This window comes from Carcharhinus amblyrhynchos, chromosome 6 (genome assembly GCF_965287045.1).
Source record: "Carcharhinus amblyrhynchos chromosome 6, sCarAmb.v2.hapA, whole genome shotgun sequence".
Lineage (NCBI taxonomy): Eukaryota > Metazoa > Chordata > Chondrichthyes > Carcharhiniformes > Carcharhinidae > Carcharhinus > Carcharhinus amblyrhynchos.
Window position 1 is genome coordinate 125687907 of NC_137329.1, and position 16914 is coordinate 125704820.

The 16914-nt window shown below is 46.6% G+C and overlaps 1 protein-coding gene across 10 annotated transcripts in view; it reads left to right on the forward strand.

Annotated features, from left to right (window-relative positions):
- The first annotated feature begins 1747 nt into the window (after positions 1 to 1747).
- Positions 1748 to 16914, forward strand: part of ppp1r12a (protein phosphatase 1, regulatory subunit 12A) — a 202235-nt gene continuing 187068 nt past the window's right edge. For 4 of the 10 annotated variants that reach the window (XM_080191428.1, XM_080191432.1, XM_080191433.1 and 1 more), the window contains exon 1: positions 1748 to 2044. In XM_080191428.1, coding sequence (XP_080047554.1) covers positions 1814 to 2044 — 231 coding nt within the window. In that variant the 5' untranslated portion in view covers positions 1748 to 1813. The remainder of the gene's footprint in view (positions 2045 to 16914) is intronic. The other 6 variants (XM_080191430.1, XM_080191429.1, XM_080191431.1 and 3 more) reach the window with 2 other exon arrangements.

A 16914-nucleotide genomic window follows, 5' to 3' on the forward strand; every position in this document is an offset into this window, starting at 1 on the left:
CTTTCTTCAATTACCAATCTGTCTCCTCTTCAAATGCCCAATCCATCACACAAACCAGCCTCCCATCCATTGACTCTGTCTACACTTCCTGTTGCCTCGGCAAAGCAGCCCATAATTAAGGACCCCATGCATCCCGATCATTCTCTCTTCCACCTTCTTCCTTGGGGAAAAAGATACAAAAGCCTGAGTCACGTACCAACTGACTCAAGAACAGCTTCTTCCCTGCTGCTGTCAGACTTTTGAATGGACTTGCCTTGCATTAAGTTGATCTTTCTCTACACCCTAGCTTTGACTGTAACGCTACATTCTGCAACCTCTCCTTTCCTTCTCTATGAACAGAATGCTTTGCTTGTATAGCATGCAAGAAACAATATTTTTCACTGTTTGTTAATATATGTGACAATAAAAAATCAAATCAGATCAAGTGCTGTGCTGCCTCTGTGGAGTCTCATTCGGTGCCAGTGGGTGAGAAAGAGCAATGATAACATTGGCTCAGACAATTCTCTGACATTTCTTACATGATAGTCTACATCTTTTCTCAAAGGTAGGGGAGCCTAAAACTAGAGGGCATAGGTTTAAGGTGAGAGGGGAGAGATACAAAAGTGTCCAGAGGGACAATTTTTTCACACAGAGGGTGGTGAGTGTCTGGAACAAGCTGCCAGACGTAGTAGTAGAGGCGGCTACAATTTTATCTTTTAAAAAGCATTTAGATAGTTACATGGGTACGATGGGTATAGAGGGATATGGTCCAAATGCAGGCAATTGGGATTAGCTTAGAGGTTTAAAAAAAAGGGCGGTATGGACAAGTTGGGCCAAAGGGCCTGTTTCCATGCTGTAAACCTCTATGAATCAGTGAGACTCCAGACCAACCGCAGTGTGGGTGACACACAAATGGTGGGCAGTGACGGATGGGCAATAAATGCAGGCCAGCCAGGGATGCCCACATCCAATATTAATAAAGGTATAACTCCACATCACACTGCTCCAGGTGACAATTACCTCTCCATTGCCCTTTACTGAATTTGGATCAAACCAACAGAAATCTGCCAAGCAACAGCCCCGTCTGGGCGCCGCGCGGCCCGGGGTCGCTGGTGACTGGGCGTGGTCTCGAGCTCACGTGGCGCTATGCTGATAAGGCTCCGGGCTGGGGTCTCTGAGCAGCGGGCGGGATCTTTGGTTAGTGGGCGGGGTCTCGGGCTCTCGCGGCGCTATGCTGATAATTCCCAAGGCGGGGAATCCAGGCAGTGGGCGGAGTCACTGGTCAGTGGGCGCGGTCATTGGGCAAGGTCTCTGGCATTGGGCGCGGTCTCGCACTCGCGCGCTATGCTGATAATTCCCAGGGCGGGGTTTCTGCGCAGTGGGCGGGGTTTGCAGACAGTGGGCGTGGTCTCGGGCTCTCGCGGCGCCATGCTGATAATTCCCAGGGCGGGTGCCTCTGGTCAGTGGGCGGGGTCTCTGGGCTCTCGCGGCGCTATGCTGTTAGAACCCCGGGCGGGGAGGGGGGCAGCGGGCGGGGTCTCTAGAGAGTGGGCGCGGTCACTGGGCAGTGGGCGGAGTGTGTGGGCAGTGGGCGTTGTTTGTGCGCTCGCGCGGCGCTATGCTGACGGCTCCCCAGGCGGGGACCTGGGCAGTGGGCGGGGTTTGCAGGCAGTGGGCGGGGTTCGGGCTCGCGGCGCTATGCTGACGGCTCCCCAGGCGGGGATCTGAGCAGTGGGCAGGGTTTGCAGGCAGTGGGCGGGGTCCAGGGCTCTCGCGGCGCTATGCTGATGGCTCCCCGGGTGGGGGGGTAGCCGGAGGGAGGCGGCCACACAAGATGGCGGACGCGAAACAGAAGCGGAACGAGCAGCTGAAGCGATGGCTGGGCTCCGAGACTGAGCTCGAGCCGCCCGTCCTCAAGAAGAAGAAAACCAAGGTCAAGTTCGATGATGGCGCCGTCTTCCTGGCGGCCTGCTCGAGCGGGGACACGGACGAGGTCAAGAAGCTTCTGGATCGCGGCTCGGACATTAATTACGCCAATGTGGACGGACTGACCGCCCTGCACCAGGTGAGAAGACGAGGCGGCCGCAGAGCCGCGGCAGGCCCGGCAGAGCAGGCCGCGGGCCTTCAACTCTATCACCGGCTAAAGCCCGGCGAATCCGTGAGGCAGAGATTAGGATCCCTCCCCCATCCTGCTCACTATCTTCCCCCCCCGGCTCGCCCCCCCCCCCCCCCACTGCCCCACTATTTAACCCCCCCCCCCCCCCCCCCGCCTGGCTCACTATTCTTCTCCCCACCCCCCTCCGGCTCATTATTCTCTCCCGCCCCTCACTATTCTCGTCGCCCCCCTCCCCCGGCTCACTGTCCTTCTCCCCCCCCCCGGGCTCACTATCCTGTTCACCCCCCCCCCGGCTCACTATCCTGTTCACCCCCCCCCCCCCCCCGGCTCACTATCCTGTTCACCCCCCCCCCCCCCCCCCCCCGGCTCACTATCCTGTTCGCCACCCCCCCACCACCCCCCCACCCCCCCACCCCCGGCTCACTGTCCTGTTCACCGCCCCGGCTCCGGCTCACTATTCTCCCCACAACATCATAAAGACATAGGAGCAGAATTAGGCCACTCGGTCCATTGAGTTTGCTCCGCCGTTCAATCATGGCTGATACTTTTCTCATCCCCGTTCTCCTGCCTTTTCCCCATAACCCCTGATCCCCTCATTAGTCAAGAGCCTATCCATCTCTGTCTTAAAGTCACTCAATGACCTGGCCTCCACAGCTTTCTGTACCAAAGAGTTCACAAATTCACCACTCTCTGGCTTAAGAAATTCCTTCTTATCTCTATTTTAAAGGATTGTACCTTTAGCCTGAGGTTATTCTCTCTTGTTCTAGTTTGTCTTACTAGTGGAAACATCGTCTCCATGATCACTCTATCCAGGCCTCGCAGTATCATGCAAGTTTTAATCAGAACCTACTTTATCCTTCTAAACTCCTGGCGAGTACAGACCCAGAATCCTCAATTGATCCTCATACAACAGGCTCTTCATTCCAGGGATCATTCTTGTGAACCTCCTCTGGACCCTTTGAGGCCACCGCATCCTTCCTTAGATATGGGGCCCAAAACTGCTCGCAATACTCCAAATGGGGTCTGACCAGAGCCTTCTACAGCCTCAGAAGTGTATCCCTGTTCTTGTATTCTAGCCTTCTCGACATGAATGCTAATATTGCATTTGCCTTCCTAACTGCTGACTGAACCTGCATGTTAACCTTAAAAGAATCTTAAACAATGACTCTCATTCCCTTTGTGTTTCTGATTTCCTAAGCACTTTCCCGTTTAGAAAATAGTCAGTTGCCTCCATCTCCCATTCCAAAGTGCATAACGTCACACTTTTCCCATTGCACTTCTTTGCCCACTCTCTCAACCTGTCCAAGTCCTTCTGCAGCCGCCCTGCTTCCTCAATACCACCTGTCCCTCCACATATAATTGTCATCTGCAAACATAGTAACAGTACCTTCAGGTCCTTCCTTCAAATTCAACCCCATACCCCCACCCCCACCCCCACCCAGGTTCACTGCCATCTGCCCCCATTTCTTACATTCCCATTTTCATTTGCCTTCTCACCAGCCCATGACCCTAATCTTGTCTTACTCCTTCCCTGTGCTACCCCTCAGCCTGTTCCCTAGCTGTCCCGAGCTTGACACCACAGCTGCTCCCTCTGTCCCTTTCCCGCTATCCTCAATGATATTCCCCCGGTTCCTCTGCTCTGCTTTTCTATTTCTCCCTCCCAACCCGGGATGTGTGAGGTGAGATGTGACCTTTGAGTGAATGCTGTGACCAGGGCTTGCCTCTGCAAGGAGGAGATTTCTTGCCTGTTATTTTTGCCATTTCGCTGAACAACAGTGATATCTCTGAATTGACGATGGCATCCTTTTCATGAGGATGATCTGGGGTTGACATGATGGCACTACAAGTTTAAGAAATTGTAGTGTTGGGGCTATTAACGTTACGATTCGGGTCATTGAGCATCTGACAATTCTCCGTTCTAGTTGTCTGAGCTTACGTGCCAACATCACTGGAAGTTGAAAGCTGGGGTTTCCAAAACTCTGCTGAATTTGGATGTAAATAGAGTTAGAATGCTGGAAGTTTGCAGGCTGAACAATAGCACTTTGACCACTGCGTAAACCGCTTGTTGCATAGTGTGTTTTTTGAAGTTTGCATTGCTAAGGGTTTGAGGCTTTTTTTGGGTTGAAAAGGCTGTTGAAGCCTGTCAGCAAAAGATATTCATTTGTTTCACAAGGAGATTGCTACAGTCGCATGTGACGTTGCTGCTTTTATTGACGAAAATGCCATGCTTGAGCACTTTCTGGTTTATTTCTCCTGATTTTGGACTTGGCTGTATTGAAATTGCGCCAATGGATCTCGAGCACTGCTGTGTTCTGATGTGTTTTGTTTCAAATTGTGATGAAGGCTGTTCAATATGTGGTTGCATTACTATCTCTAAAGAATGGTTCTGATTATTGGATTTGTCCATGATGTTGAGAAATGAGTACTGAGCAAATAAAAAGTCCAATATCTACCAACGATTGTACAACAGTCTTAATCGAGGTGTATCAATGATGCAAAATGTGGCAGTAAAGCTGTTGTTTTGTAACTTGTCGGAACCCTGAGATCAGCCAACAGCCGTGGAATCTGTTTAATTTTCTCGGTGCTTCAGATGTGTATCTTTTGTCTTTTGTTGCTGATAGAAGTTGTCATTGTGTCCCATGATCAAAATTTATGCAAGTATTGACTTTGTAATCTCATTGCAGATACATTGAAAAATGTGATTGACTTTGCGTGTACTGGAGATTCACAGTTGTTCCATGGTGTCAGGGTAATCTTGGTTCATGTTGATTCTTTAAGACAAGGTTCAGGCGTGTTTCATATAACCTGGTTATGTGACATGCAGCGTATATGCACCTAGCTTGAAATCTTGTGCAAAATTTGAAGCTTAATAAGTTCTTAACCTTGTACTTCAATGTTCCAAGGTGTCTAATTTTAAAAACATGTTGGACTTACAAAATTAAATTGTTTATAATTGTTCCACAGCACAATTTCCTGTACCTGACATTGCAAAGTGGCAGCAGGTGCAGAATTGAGAATAGCTGTTACGGAGAAACAGATATGCATATAAAATACATGAAACGTTTCCTTTTAAAGGTAAATGAAGCTTATAGTAGAGGCAAGTGTGATTCAGAGTATGCACTGCATGGTGCCTGATCCTGATGATATCAGATGGGCGGATGCATTCCACCCTGCCATGCTTTGCAGTGTGCATTCCTGAACTGACAGACAATAGAAATCATGGTTTAGGAGTGGATACATTCCTTAGCTGCCAGGTTTGAAGTGACCTCTAATTGAGGATGCACATTTTGTTGAAAAGTAGCATTGATAAGAAAGTACAAGAAGTTTCTGGTTTACTTGCACGTTAAAAGTTTCTGCTGGTAATTTACTGAAGTTCAAAAATATGGTTTGTGAGCACATCTGTTAAAGCACATTGTTCAGATTATTTACTGGCAGCAAGAAGTTATGACGGCAAACCTGATACATTTTCCGTTTTTCAATTCAGTATTGGCTTTTCAGAAGAATGCAGTGAATCCAGTTTTGACCATCCACGTTAGGGGCATTTTTTTGATGCAGAGGCCTTTGCTTTTGAATCTGAGGTAGGGTTACTTAATGCAACTTGGAGACCTTGCAGTGGACTGAATTTAAAGTTTCTAAATGTTCTACACAGTTCACTACCAAGCATGAACAATGCCTCATGTCGGGGATGAATTGTCCTGCAGATCGCTGGTTTAAATGAGATGTCAATGTTGACGAAAATGGCATATGAGCCCTGTCGTAGGCTTATTGGCTTTCCCACATAGAAGTTATCAGTTGTCACCCGGTAGAAGTGGTGGTTTGTTATCTTGAGCAGCTGCCTTCCCTTACGTAAGAACATAAGAAATAGGAGAGGAGTAGGCCATCTAACCCTTCGAGCCTGCCCCGCCATTCAATAAGATCATGGCTGATCTGAAGTGGATCAGTTCCACTTTCCCGCTTTCTCTCCAGAACCCTTAATTCCCTTGTCTATCAAAAATCTATCTACCCGTGACTTGGTAGCCTCCACCACTTCAACGGACAGAGAATTCCAGAGATTTCACCATCCTTTGAAGAAGCTCCTCCTCAACTCTGATCTAAACTGCACCCCCCCCGCCTTATCTTGAGGCTGTGCCCTCTAGTCCTGCTATCCTTTCTAAGCGGGAAGAATCTCTCTACCTCTACTCTATCCATCCCCTTCAATATCTTGTACGTCTCTATAAGATTCCCCCCTCATCCTTCTAAACGCCAACGAGTACAGACCCAGTCTATTTAGTCTCTCTCCATAGTCCAACCCCCTCATCTCTGGCATCAGCCTAGTGAACGTCCTCTGCACTCGTTCCAAGACCAATATATCCTTCTGCAAGCGCGGTGACTAAAACTGCACACAGTATTCCAGCTGCAGCCTCACCATTACCCTGTTCAGTTGCAGCAAGATCTCTCTATTTTTATATTCTATCCCCCTCGCTATAAAGGCCAACATTCCATTCGCCATCTCTCTCACCTTTCTGTTTCGGTGGCTGTGCTTATTGATTGGAATGCCTTGACACAATTGTTTTTGACAAAAGTCAGTTTGATTGCAATTAGGCATTTGCTTCCCATACATTGGTGCTAATAGAGCAGACGTTTAAAGGGCTTGGTTGGAAAGTTTTTCTGAGTTGCGTACAGAATCCATATGATCATCAAGTCATTTACTTGGATTGTTAAACCGAAGCTGTCTGCAGAGCTGGACAAAGCTAAGAAAATAACTTGCTTCAAGTGGAAGAACAGATATGCGACTTTTATCTATAAGATGTTGAAACAGGTACATCCAGCATCTGGGAGCCCCCTGGAATTTAAGCAGATGAATTCCTCCTCTCTGACCAGATAGCTGCTGAGACTGCCAGGTTATCTCTCAACAACAAAACATGCACCAACACCAGCCAAGAAGTTGAGTGCTCTGAGTCATGTGCTCCCTGGAGGACTCTTTGGAGCTGCTATTAAATATGGCTTCCATCAAATTCTGCTGAAATATATCTCAAACTTTTGTTTTTCTAATAAAAAAAACTTGATATATCAAAAAATGCCCTTGAGCTGTTTCCCTTGGGCAGTCAAGGATTCTGACAATGTGTCCTGTCCATCTCAGCTGATGTGTGATCGTCTCAGCCTTTCTACTTGGGATGTCTGTGTCTTAGATGCTCCTGTTCTGTTGTGCCCGTGTTAGCTTTGCAAGAAGCAATAAGATGGAATTGATGTTCTTTGTGGTGCTCTTAACTCGTCCAGGTTTCAGCATCCTAGAGAGATGTTGGAGGAGCTACTGCTCAATAGATTGAGTCCAGTATCAGGTTTGATGTACCGACTTGGAAATTGAAGTACTCAATATAGCAACTGCTGAGCGACGTGACTGAATTCATTGTCAGCCTTTGGACTAGATAGCTTCCATGATATGGAAAATGATGGATTCCGTTATATTCTTGGTTGTGGACTGCGGCCTCATCATTGATCACAATTTTAATTTTTAAAGAAATCCTTCAGGTCAAAAGTAGGTTTACGTTAACACAGCAATGAAGTTACTGTGAAAATCCCTGAGTCGCCACACTCGAGCATCCTTTTGGGTACACTGAGAATGTAGCATGGCCAGTGTACCCTGTTAGAGTCATGGAGCTTTACAGCACAAGGAGGCTGTTTGGCTCATTGTATCCGTGCTATCCATTCCAGTCCCATTTTGCAGCGCTTAGTTCGTAACCTTGTCTGTGGTGATGTTTCACGTTATCTAAATTTTTCTTTAACGTTAAGGGTTCCTGCCTCTACCATCCTTTCAGATTCAGTGCCCCACGTTATACTCAGCCCCGTGTTATAATCTTTATTCACTTATGACTGTATGGCCAAATTCTAGTCCAACTCCAATTTGAGTTTTGCTGATGACACCAGTGTAGTGTGTCTGATTGCAAACAGTGATGAGATGGAGTACGGGAAAGAGGTAAAGAATCAGGTGAACGAGTGTGGTGACAATAAACTCTCCCTCAATGTCGGCAAAATGAAGGAGATAGTCATCGACTTCAGGAAGCGTTGTGGGGATGTGCCCATGTTGACATCAATGGGAATGAAGTGGAAATGGTCAGGTTTCTAGGTGTTCGGATCACCAGCCTGTCTTCGTCCCTCCACGCAGACGCTACAGTAAAGAGCCCACCAAAGCATCTATTTTCTCGGGAGGCTAAGGAAATTTGGCATGTCTGCTATGACTCTCTTGAACCTTTGCAGGTGCACTATAGAAAGCATCCTTTCCAGGTATATCGTGGCTTGGTAGGTTTGCTGCTCTGGCCAAAGCTGCAAGAAATTAGCAAGGGTTGTGAACATAGCACAGTTCATCACGCAAACCAGCCGACCATTGATTCCATTTACACTTCCCGCTGTCTTGGAAAAGCAGTCAGCATAATCAAGGTCATCATGCACCACGCACATCCTCATGGTATGTCAGAGATCACATACCAACCAACTAAAGAACAGCTCCATCCCTGCTTCCATCAGACATTGGAATGGATCTACCTTACATTAAGTTGAACTTTCTCTACACCCTAGCTATGACTGTAATGCTACTTTCTGCACTCTCTCTCTTCCATCTCTATGAATAATGTGCTTTGAATAGAGTGCAAGAAACAATATTTTTCATTGTATACCAATACATGTGACAATAAATCAGATTAAATCTGTGCACCCCGGTTTTTGATTCCCCTATTAAAGGAAAAAGTTTCTTCCTATCCACCCGACATCCCTCACAGTTTGTATCACTCAATTGGATATCGCCTTGGCTTCCTCTGCTTTAAGGAAAACAACCCCAGCCTTAGCAGCTCGGACAATATCCTGGTGGATCTCTTCGCTTTGCCAGTGCAATCACGTTCTACCTATGGTGTGGTGACACAGAATTCCACGCAATACTCAAGCTGTGGCCTTACAAGTATACAATTCTATCACTATTTTCCTGCTGTGGTACTCTGGGCTAATAAAGATAAGTATCCCGTATGCCACCTTAATCACCTTATCTACCTATCCTGCTGCTTTCAGGGATCTTTGGATATGCACCCAAGATCCGTCTGGTTCACCGTTAATGGTATATTTTGTTGCCTTGTTAGTCGTCCCAAAACGCATGAGCGCTCACTTTTCAGAGTTAAATTCCATTTGCTGCTGGACTGCTCATCTGTCCAAATTGTCCTTGTATTACGTACATCAATAATTTAGATGAGGGAACTAAATGTAATAGCTTCAAATTTGCAGTTTGCTGGGGGGGGGCGCGGTGGGGTGAGGTGTGAAGAGGATGTAAGATGCTTCAGTGTGATGTGGACAAGTTAAGTAAGTGGGCAAATGCATGACAGATGCTGTATAATGTGGGGAAGTGTGAGGTTATCCACTTTGGTAGCAAAAACAGGAAGGCAGATTATTATCTGAGTGGCTATATATTGAGAGTGGGCAATGTGCCACAAGGCCTGGGTGTCCTTGTATGCCAATTGCTCAAAGTAAGCATGCAAGTGAAGAAGGCAAATGGTATGTTGGCCTCTGTAGCAAGAGGATTTTAGTGCAGGAGCAGGGATGTCTTGCTGCAGAGTCTTGGAGAGATCACACCTGGAATATTGTGTGGATGTTCTTGTTTTGGAGAGAGGGCAGGGAAGGTTTACCAGTTTGAGAAGAGATTGATTTGGTTAGATTTGTATTTGCTGGAGTTCAGAAGAAAGTTAAAGTTTGTTTATTAATCACAAGTTGCATTAACACTGCAATGAAGTTACTGTGAAATTCCTCTAGTCAACACAATCCGGCACTAGTTTGAGTCAATGCACCTAACCATGTGTCTTTCAGAATGTGGGAGGAAACCGAAGCACCCAGAGGAAAACCATGCAGACACGGGGGGAAAGTGCAAACTCCACACTGAGCCAAGCTGGGACTCTAACCTGGATCCCTGGCACTGAGAAGCAGCAGTGCTGACCACTGTGCTATCAAAACTGCATCAACTCTCCAACAGCATCCTACCCAAAATAAGGAAGGGATCTCAAAAGCCTATAAAATTCTTGTATGACCAGACAAGATAGATGCAAGGAAGATAATCCCAATCACGGGGGTCTCCTGAACGAGGGTCACAGTGTAAGGATATAAGTAAACCATTTAGGACAAAGGGCTGTTTTGCAGTACCAGGGACCTGGGTTCAATTCCAGCCTTGTGTGTCTGTATGCAGCTTGCACCTTCTACCCGTGTCTGTGTGGGTTTCTTCTCGGTATCGGTTTTCTCTTGTAGTCCAAAGATGTGCAGGTTAGGTGGATTGGCTGTGTTAAATTGCTGTTTAGTGTCCCAAGATGTAAAGGCTGGATGGATTAGCCATGGTAAGTGTATGGAGTTACCAGCAGAGGGTAAGGGAAAACCTGGGTAGGACCCAGTTGTGGTGGTACATGTGGGTGCCAGCGACGTAGGCAAAGTGCGGACTGAGGATCTGGGGAGGGAGTATGAGAAGCTGGGAATGGAATTAAAAAGTAGAACCGACAAGGTGGTCTTCTCTGGGCTACTGCCTGAACCGAGTGCAGATGGGCGTAGGGTTGACAGGATAAAGGAAGTGAATGGGTGGCTCAGAGATTGGTGTGGGAGGAATGGGATCGAATTTATGGGGCATTGGCACCAGTATTGGGGTAGGTGGGACTTGTTCGGGCGGGATGGGGTTGGTCTGAATCGTGCTGGGACCAGAGTGCTGGCGAATCGAGTAAAGAGGACTGTAGACAGGGCTTTAAACTAATTAGGGGGGGGGAGGGCGCGAGGGTAGGTGATGTTAGGAGGTCTACAGTTAAGGATAGGGTACAGGTAAGGGAAGAGGCTGAGGATGTCCCAAGTGGTGGCGTTATGGCAAATAGGGTCCAGAAGAAGGCTGGGATGAAAGCGCTTTATCTGAATGCACGAAGCATTCGGAATAAAGTGGATGAGCTGGTGGCGCAGATCGACACAAATGGATACGATCTGGTGGCCATTACAGAGATGTGGCTGCAAGGTGACAGGGACTGGGAGATGAATGTACAGGGCTATCAAGTGTTTAGGAAGGATAGGCAGGAGGAAAGAGGGGGTGGCGTAGCTCTGCTGATTAAGGACAGCATCAAGGTGGTAGCAAGGGATGATATCGGAGCCAAAGAGCAGAAAGTGGAATCGTTGTGGGTGGAGATTAGGAACAGCAAAGGGAGGAAGACGCTGGTGGGTGTCGTCTATAGGCCCCCGAATAATGATCTGGAGGTGGGGCGGGCTGTTAACGCGCAAATAAGTGCGGCGTGCAGGAATGGGACGGCAGTAGTTATGGGGGATTTCAATCTGCATATTGATTGGTCGACCCATGTTGGACGAGGTGGGCTCGAGGAGGAGTTCTTGGAATGCTGCCGGGATAGTTTCCTGGAACAGTGTGTGTTGGAGCCGACGAGGGAGCGAGCTATCTTGGATCTGGTGCTATGTAATGAGGCGGGTAGAATTAGGGACCTTGAGGTGAAGGATCCTCTTGGAGAGAGTGATCATTGTATGGTGGAGTTTCTGTTGCAGATGGAGGAGGAGAAAGTGGGTTCCCGGACACGTGTCCTTTGTTTGAATAGAGGGGAGTATGGTAGGATGAGAGAAGAATTGGCGAATGTGGACTGGGGGAGCGCGTTGGAAGGTAGGTCTGCTGAGGAGCAGTGGAGGATCTTTAAGGAGATCTTTCTTGGTGCTCAGCAGAAATTTATTCCGATGGTTAAAAAGGACAGTAGGAAGAGAGGTAATAAGCCGTGGATAACGAAGGAGGTGAAGGAAAGTGTTAAATTAAAAGCGGAGGAATTTAGAGTAGCTAAGAGCAGTGGGCGAGAAGAGGATTGGGAAAGGTTTAAATGTCAACAAAGATTGACAAAAAAGTTGATAAAGGAGGGTAGAAGAAGCTATGAAGCTTGGCCAGCGCTTAATATAAAAAAGGATAGCAAGAGTTTTTATAAATATATAAAAAGGAAGAGGCTGGCTAGGGTGAACGTTGGTCCCTTAGCGGATGAGAAAGGGGACCTAGTGGTAGGGGATGGGGATATGGCTAAGGTCTTGAATAACTTTTTTGTTTCTGTCTTCACGGAGGAGGACGTGAATAATTTGCCGGGTGTTAGCGATGGAAAGGTGGTAGGACTGGAGGGTCTTAATGACATTACTGTTACTAGAGAGGTGGTGCGCGACAGACTGGAGGGGCTGATTGTGGACAAGTCCCCAGGACCGGATGGAATGCATCCGAGGGTTCTGAAAGAAATGGCGGAGGTGATAGTGGATGCCTTGGTGGTTATTTTCCAGACGTCGCTGGATTCCGGGGAAGTGCCGGAGGATTGGAAAACGGCTAATGTTACGCCGTTGTTTAAGAAGGGTGCCAGGCAAAAGGCGGGGAATTACAGGCCGGTTAGTTTAACGTCTGTGGTAGGTAAAATGTTAGAATCCGTCATTAAGGAGGAAATTGCGAGGCATCTTGAAGGGAATTGCTTGATAGGGCAGACGCAACACGGTTTCATTAAAGGGAAGTCGTGTCTGACAAATTTACTGGAGTTCTATGAGGATGTGTCTAGGGCGGTGGATAGAGGAGAGCCGGTGGATGTGGTCTTTCTGGATTTTCAGAAGGCGTTTGATAAGGTACCTCACAAGAGGTTACTGCAGAAGGTCAGAGGACATGGAGTTGGGGGTAGGGTGTTAGCGTGGATAGAGGATTGGTTGTCAAATAGGAGGCAGAGAGTGGGGGTCAATGGGTGCTATTCGGATTGGCGGTTGGTGACTAGTGGGGTGCCCCAGGGGTCAGTGCTGGGGCCTCAGCTATTTACCATTTATATAGATGATCTGGAGGAGGGAACCGAGTGTAGGGTGTCGAAATTTGCTGATGACACCAAGATTGGGGGAAAGGCAAATTGTGCGGAGGGTGTGGAGAGTCTGCAGAAGGATCTAGATAGGCTGGGCGAATGGGCCAGGAAATGGCAAATGGAATTTAATGTTGGCAAGTGTGAGGTGGTCCACTTTGGTAGGAAGGACTATTACTTACGTGGCGAAAAACTGCAGCAGGCGACGGTGCAGAGGGACCTCGGGGTCCTTGTGCATGAGTCGCAAAAACCCAGCCTGCAAGTGCAGCAGGTGGTCAGGAAGGTGAATGGGATGCTGGCCTTCATAGCGAGGGGGATTGAATATAAAAGTAGGGAGGTCTTGCTGCAGCTGTATAGGGCATTGGTGAGGCCGCAGCTGGAGTACTGTGTGCAGTTTTGGGCGCCGCACCTGCGCAAGGATATTTTGGCCCTGGAGGGAGTGCAGAGGAGGTTTACTAGGCTGATACCGGAGTTGAGGGGGTTGAGCTATGAGGAGAGGCTGAATAAACTAGGCTTGTACTCGTTAGAGTTTAGAAGAATGAGGGGAGATCTCATTGAGACGTATAAGATGATGAATGGGATGGATAGGATAGAGGTGGAAAGACTCTTCCCGCTCAAAAAAGACAGTAGGACTAGGGGGCACAGCCTCAAGATAAAGGGGGGGCGGTTCAGAACGGAGTTGAGGAGGAACTTCTTCACTCAAAGGGTGGTGAATCTCTGGAATTCTCTGCCCGTTGAAGTGGTGGAGGCTGCCTCGCTAAATATTTTTAAGAAGCGGGTTGATGGGTTTTTGATAAGAGAGGGGATTAAGGGTTATGGGGAGAGGGCGGGAAAGTGGAACTGAGCCACGACAGATCAGCCATGATCTTATTGAATGGCGGGGCAGGCTCGAAGGGCCAGATGGCCTACTCCTGCTCCTATTTCTTATGTTCTTATGTTCTTATTATGTTCTGTTGGAGAGTTAGTGCAGTTCTGATGGGCCAAATGGCTGGCTGCCTCCTGCACTATTGAGCTTCTAAGTGAACGTACTGAATTTCCTCATTCACGTCTAGATTAGTAATGTATGTTGCATACGTACAGCAAGTACTCAGCATTGATCCCTACAGTGCACCACTGGACCCAGACTTTGAGTCTCAAAATCCTTCGCCCATCACCCTCTGCTTCCTGTCACTAAATCAATTGCTCTGGATCCATGGGCTACTGCTTTCTTTATCAGTCTCCCCTGCGGGGTTTTATCAGAAGCAAGTATGAAGTCCGTGTAGACAACATCAACTGCACTGCCCACATCTACACACCCAGTCACCTTCTTGCAAAATACACTTAAATTTATTATTTGTGATCACCCTCTGACAAAGCCATGCCTTCTATCCTTGACTAATCCTTGCTTGTCCAAGTGGTGATTAATTCTCTCTCAAAATTCTTTCAAATGATTTCCCAATAGTGAATGATTCACTGGCCTATAGTTACCTGTTTTTTGCCTAATTCCCTGGTTGAATAATTGTATCACAATATTTATCCTCCAGTGCTCTGGCACCTCCTGTGGTCAGGGTGGATTTGGAAATTAGCGTGAGAACTTCTGTGACCTGCTTCCTTGCCTCCCACGGCAGCCTAGGATACATGACACTTGGGCATGGGCATTTATCTCTTTCTAAGCCCACTAAAATCATAACACTTCTGCTCCCTCAAAGCTCTTCATCTTGCACTCATCAGGACAGAAGAAGAAATCCAAATTTCAAAGCAAATAATTTGTACTGCATGTACTGATTGCCAAGTCAGCTCTGATTGCGATGTTACTATGGCGAATGCATGAAGGAGCTACTATCCTCCATGCTTGGTTTATTCGTTAAAAAGTGCAATGGCTTGCTATATTCGATTTGTCTGTATGGGAATAGGTGTAGTTTCTGGCACATGTAAGTGAGCTACATTGCAAGTTAACCATCTCCAGTTGGTTGCTAGTGTAATTCACAAATGGTGCCCAGTTGTGGAATTATAACTAATGTTCAATGTTAGGTTCTTGGTTTTGCGTGCACGGTTTGAATGCGGTCAGTACTCCGCCCATTGGAAATCCAATATGATTGTTGATATGTACCAGTCATTGGTACATACAGTTTATGTACGGACGTCACACTGGTGCTTAGATTCAGATGCCTTATAACTCATTTGTGTGGAAGGCAAAATCTTTTTGGTTTCATGGCAGCACTCTTTAATGAAGAGCACCATTCGTGTTGACACTGCACAGAGACGATTGGCCAATCAGTGAGTATCCTTGTCTCATGAAGTGTACATTATTTCTCCCTTTCGAAATTTGGCATTCTCGTGTTGGTGATATTGAATGCAAGATGTGACACTTAGACCTCGTGTCTCTTTTTCAACAATACTTGGTGTTCAAGTACTGAATGATAACTTGATAACCTGAAAATTTGATTAAATGCAACATATTCAAAATGTTCAAATGGGTTTGACAAATCTGTGACATTTGTAGGTTATTGGTGGGATTTTTTGCCTCACTTCAGTGTTTGGCAGTGGTGGGAGGCAGCATGCTACACGCTAATGATGAATCTGTGTCCTGCCATTATCAATGTAGTTTCCCGTTGAATGCACTTCACAGTGCCAGGAAACCCACTCTGGGGGTGCACTGTCCTGCTTGTGTGAGCGGCAGCAAGATTTTGTTTGAAGTTTGTTGGATGAAATACTTCAGTTTGTGGTGCAGTTGTAGCATGTTGGAGGACACAGGTTCCTTCTTGGAAAGATGCAAACTTTTTATCTCACCAAATGGATTGGCGAAAGATGCCCACTTTTGGTTACTAACACAGTAGAAGAAGCGAAGAGTGCACTAAGTCCCAAAGATTTAAAGTAGTTGGGTTTTGTTTCGCAATGTGCTACGCAAGTGCAGGTGAATTGTGATGTTGATCTTAGAACCTAGAAATGAATACGTTCTGAAAAGCCACACTTTGGACAATTTCATGAGCAGTCATGATGTGTTTATCCCTCACACTGGAGAGTTACTTCTTGAATAATATGGTCAGTCAATCAGTTTCACAAACACAAGCTCTAAAAGGCACAATGTCCACTTGGCACAGATGCTGGTGGTGGACATTAAAGATGGCCCCTGCCACTTCACATTTCAAAGACAAATCTGAACTGATATCCAAGTGACCATTGCCCGGGCTCGTGTGGTGAACCAAATGTCATGCTCACATCATTTCTTTTCATCACTTCTCCCCTCCCAACCTATGGTCTACAATGAGACGTGGAGGAATAAATGATAAAACGGTGTTTGTGTTATAGAATCAATGTTCCATGGAATTAGGATAAAGTTTGTCTGATTTGGACATGTCTAAACTTCAGAGAGATATTCTTTTTGACTTGTTTCCATTAGTTTGAGTTCTTGCAAGTACCAAGTATGGTTTAGTCACCAGTTGGCTAAGTATGTGTTTTCTGGCAGCTGTTCATCTTATGTATAAAGCCATCAAATAGTGTTGAAGACTTGGATTTATGTGATGCTGTCTAGTTCTCAATGCCTTAATACTCCCCTGAACACCTCATAATGAATCAATTATGTCTGAAAAAGTTACTATTATGTTGATCAATGCAACAGGCAGTTGGCATAGAGCAAGGCCCCATAAACTGTTCATATGCAAGATCATTTTATTTTGGTTATATAATACCAGATCTTGCAGTCTTATTTGGTTGAATTAATATTTGCTTGATGTGTAAATATATATTCAGTCTGGAAGTGAGAAGTAAACCAGAACTTGGCAAAAAAACAGACCTTTACAGGGTTGAATTCCTACACTCAATGGGTTTCACTTCTGTTTTCATTGTGATAAGTGCTAAACGTTATAACTTTGGCTCCAGCAAATGCCAGTCTCTGGAAACATTCTCCTTTGGTTCCGTTAAATGCAGTTTGCCTTTCTAAACATTGACATTCATTGTTTGTGAAATGGAGTCATGGAGCAGAGGGATTGTCTTGGATGGGGGTGTGAG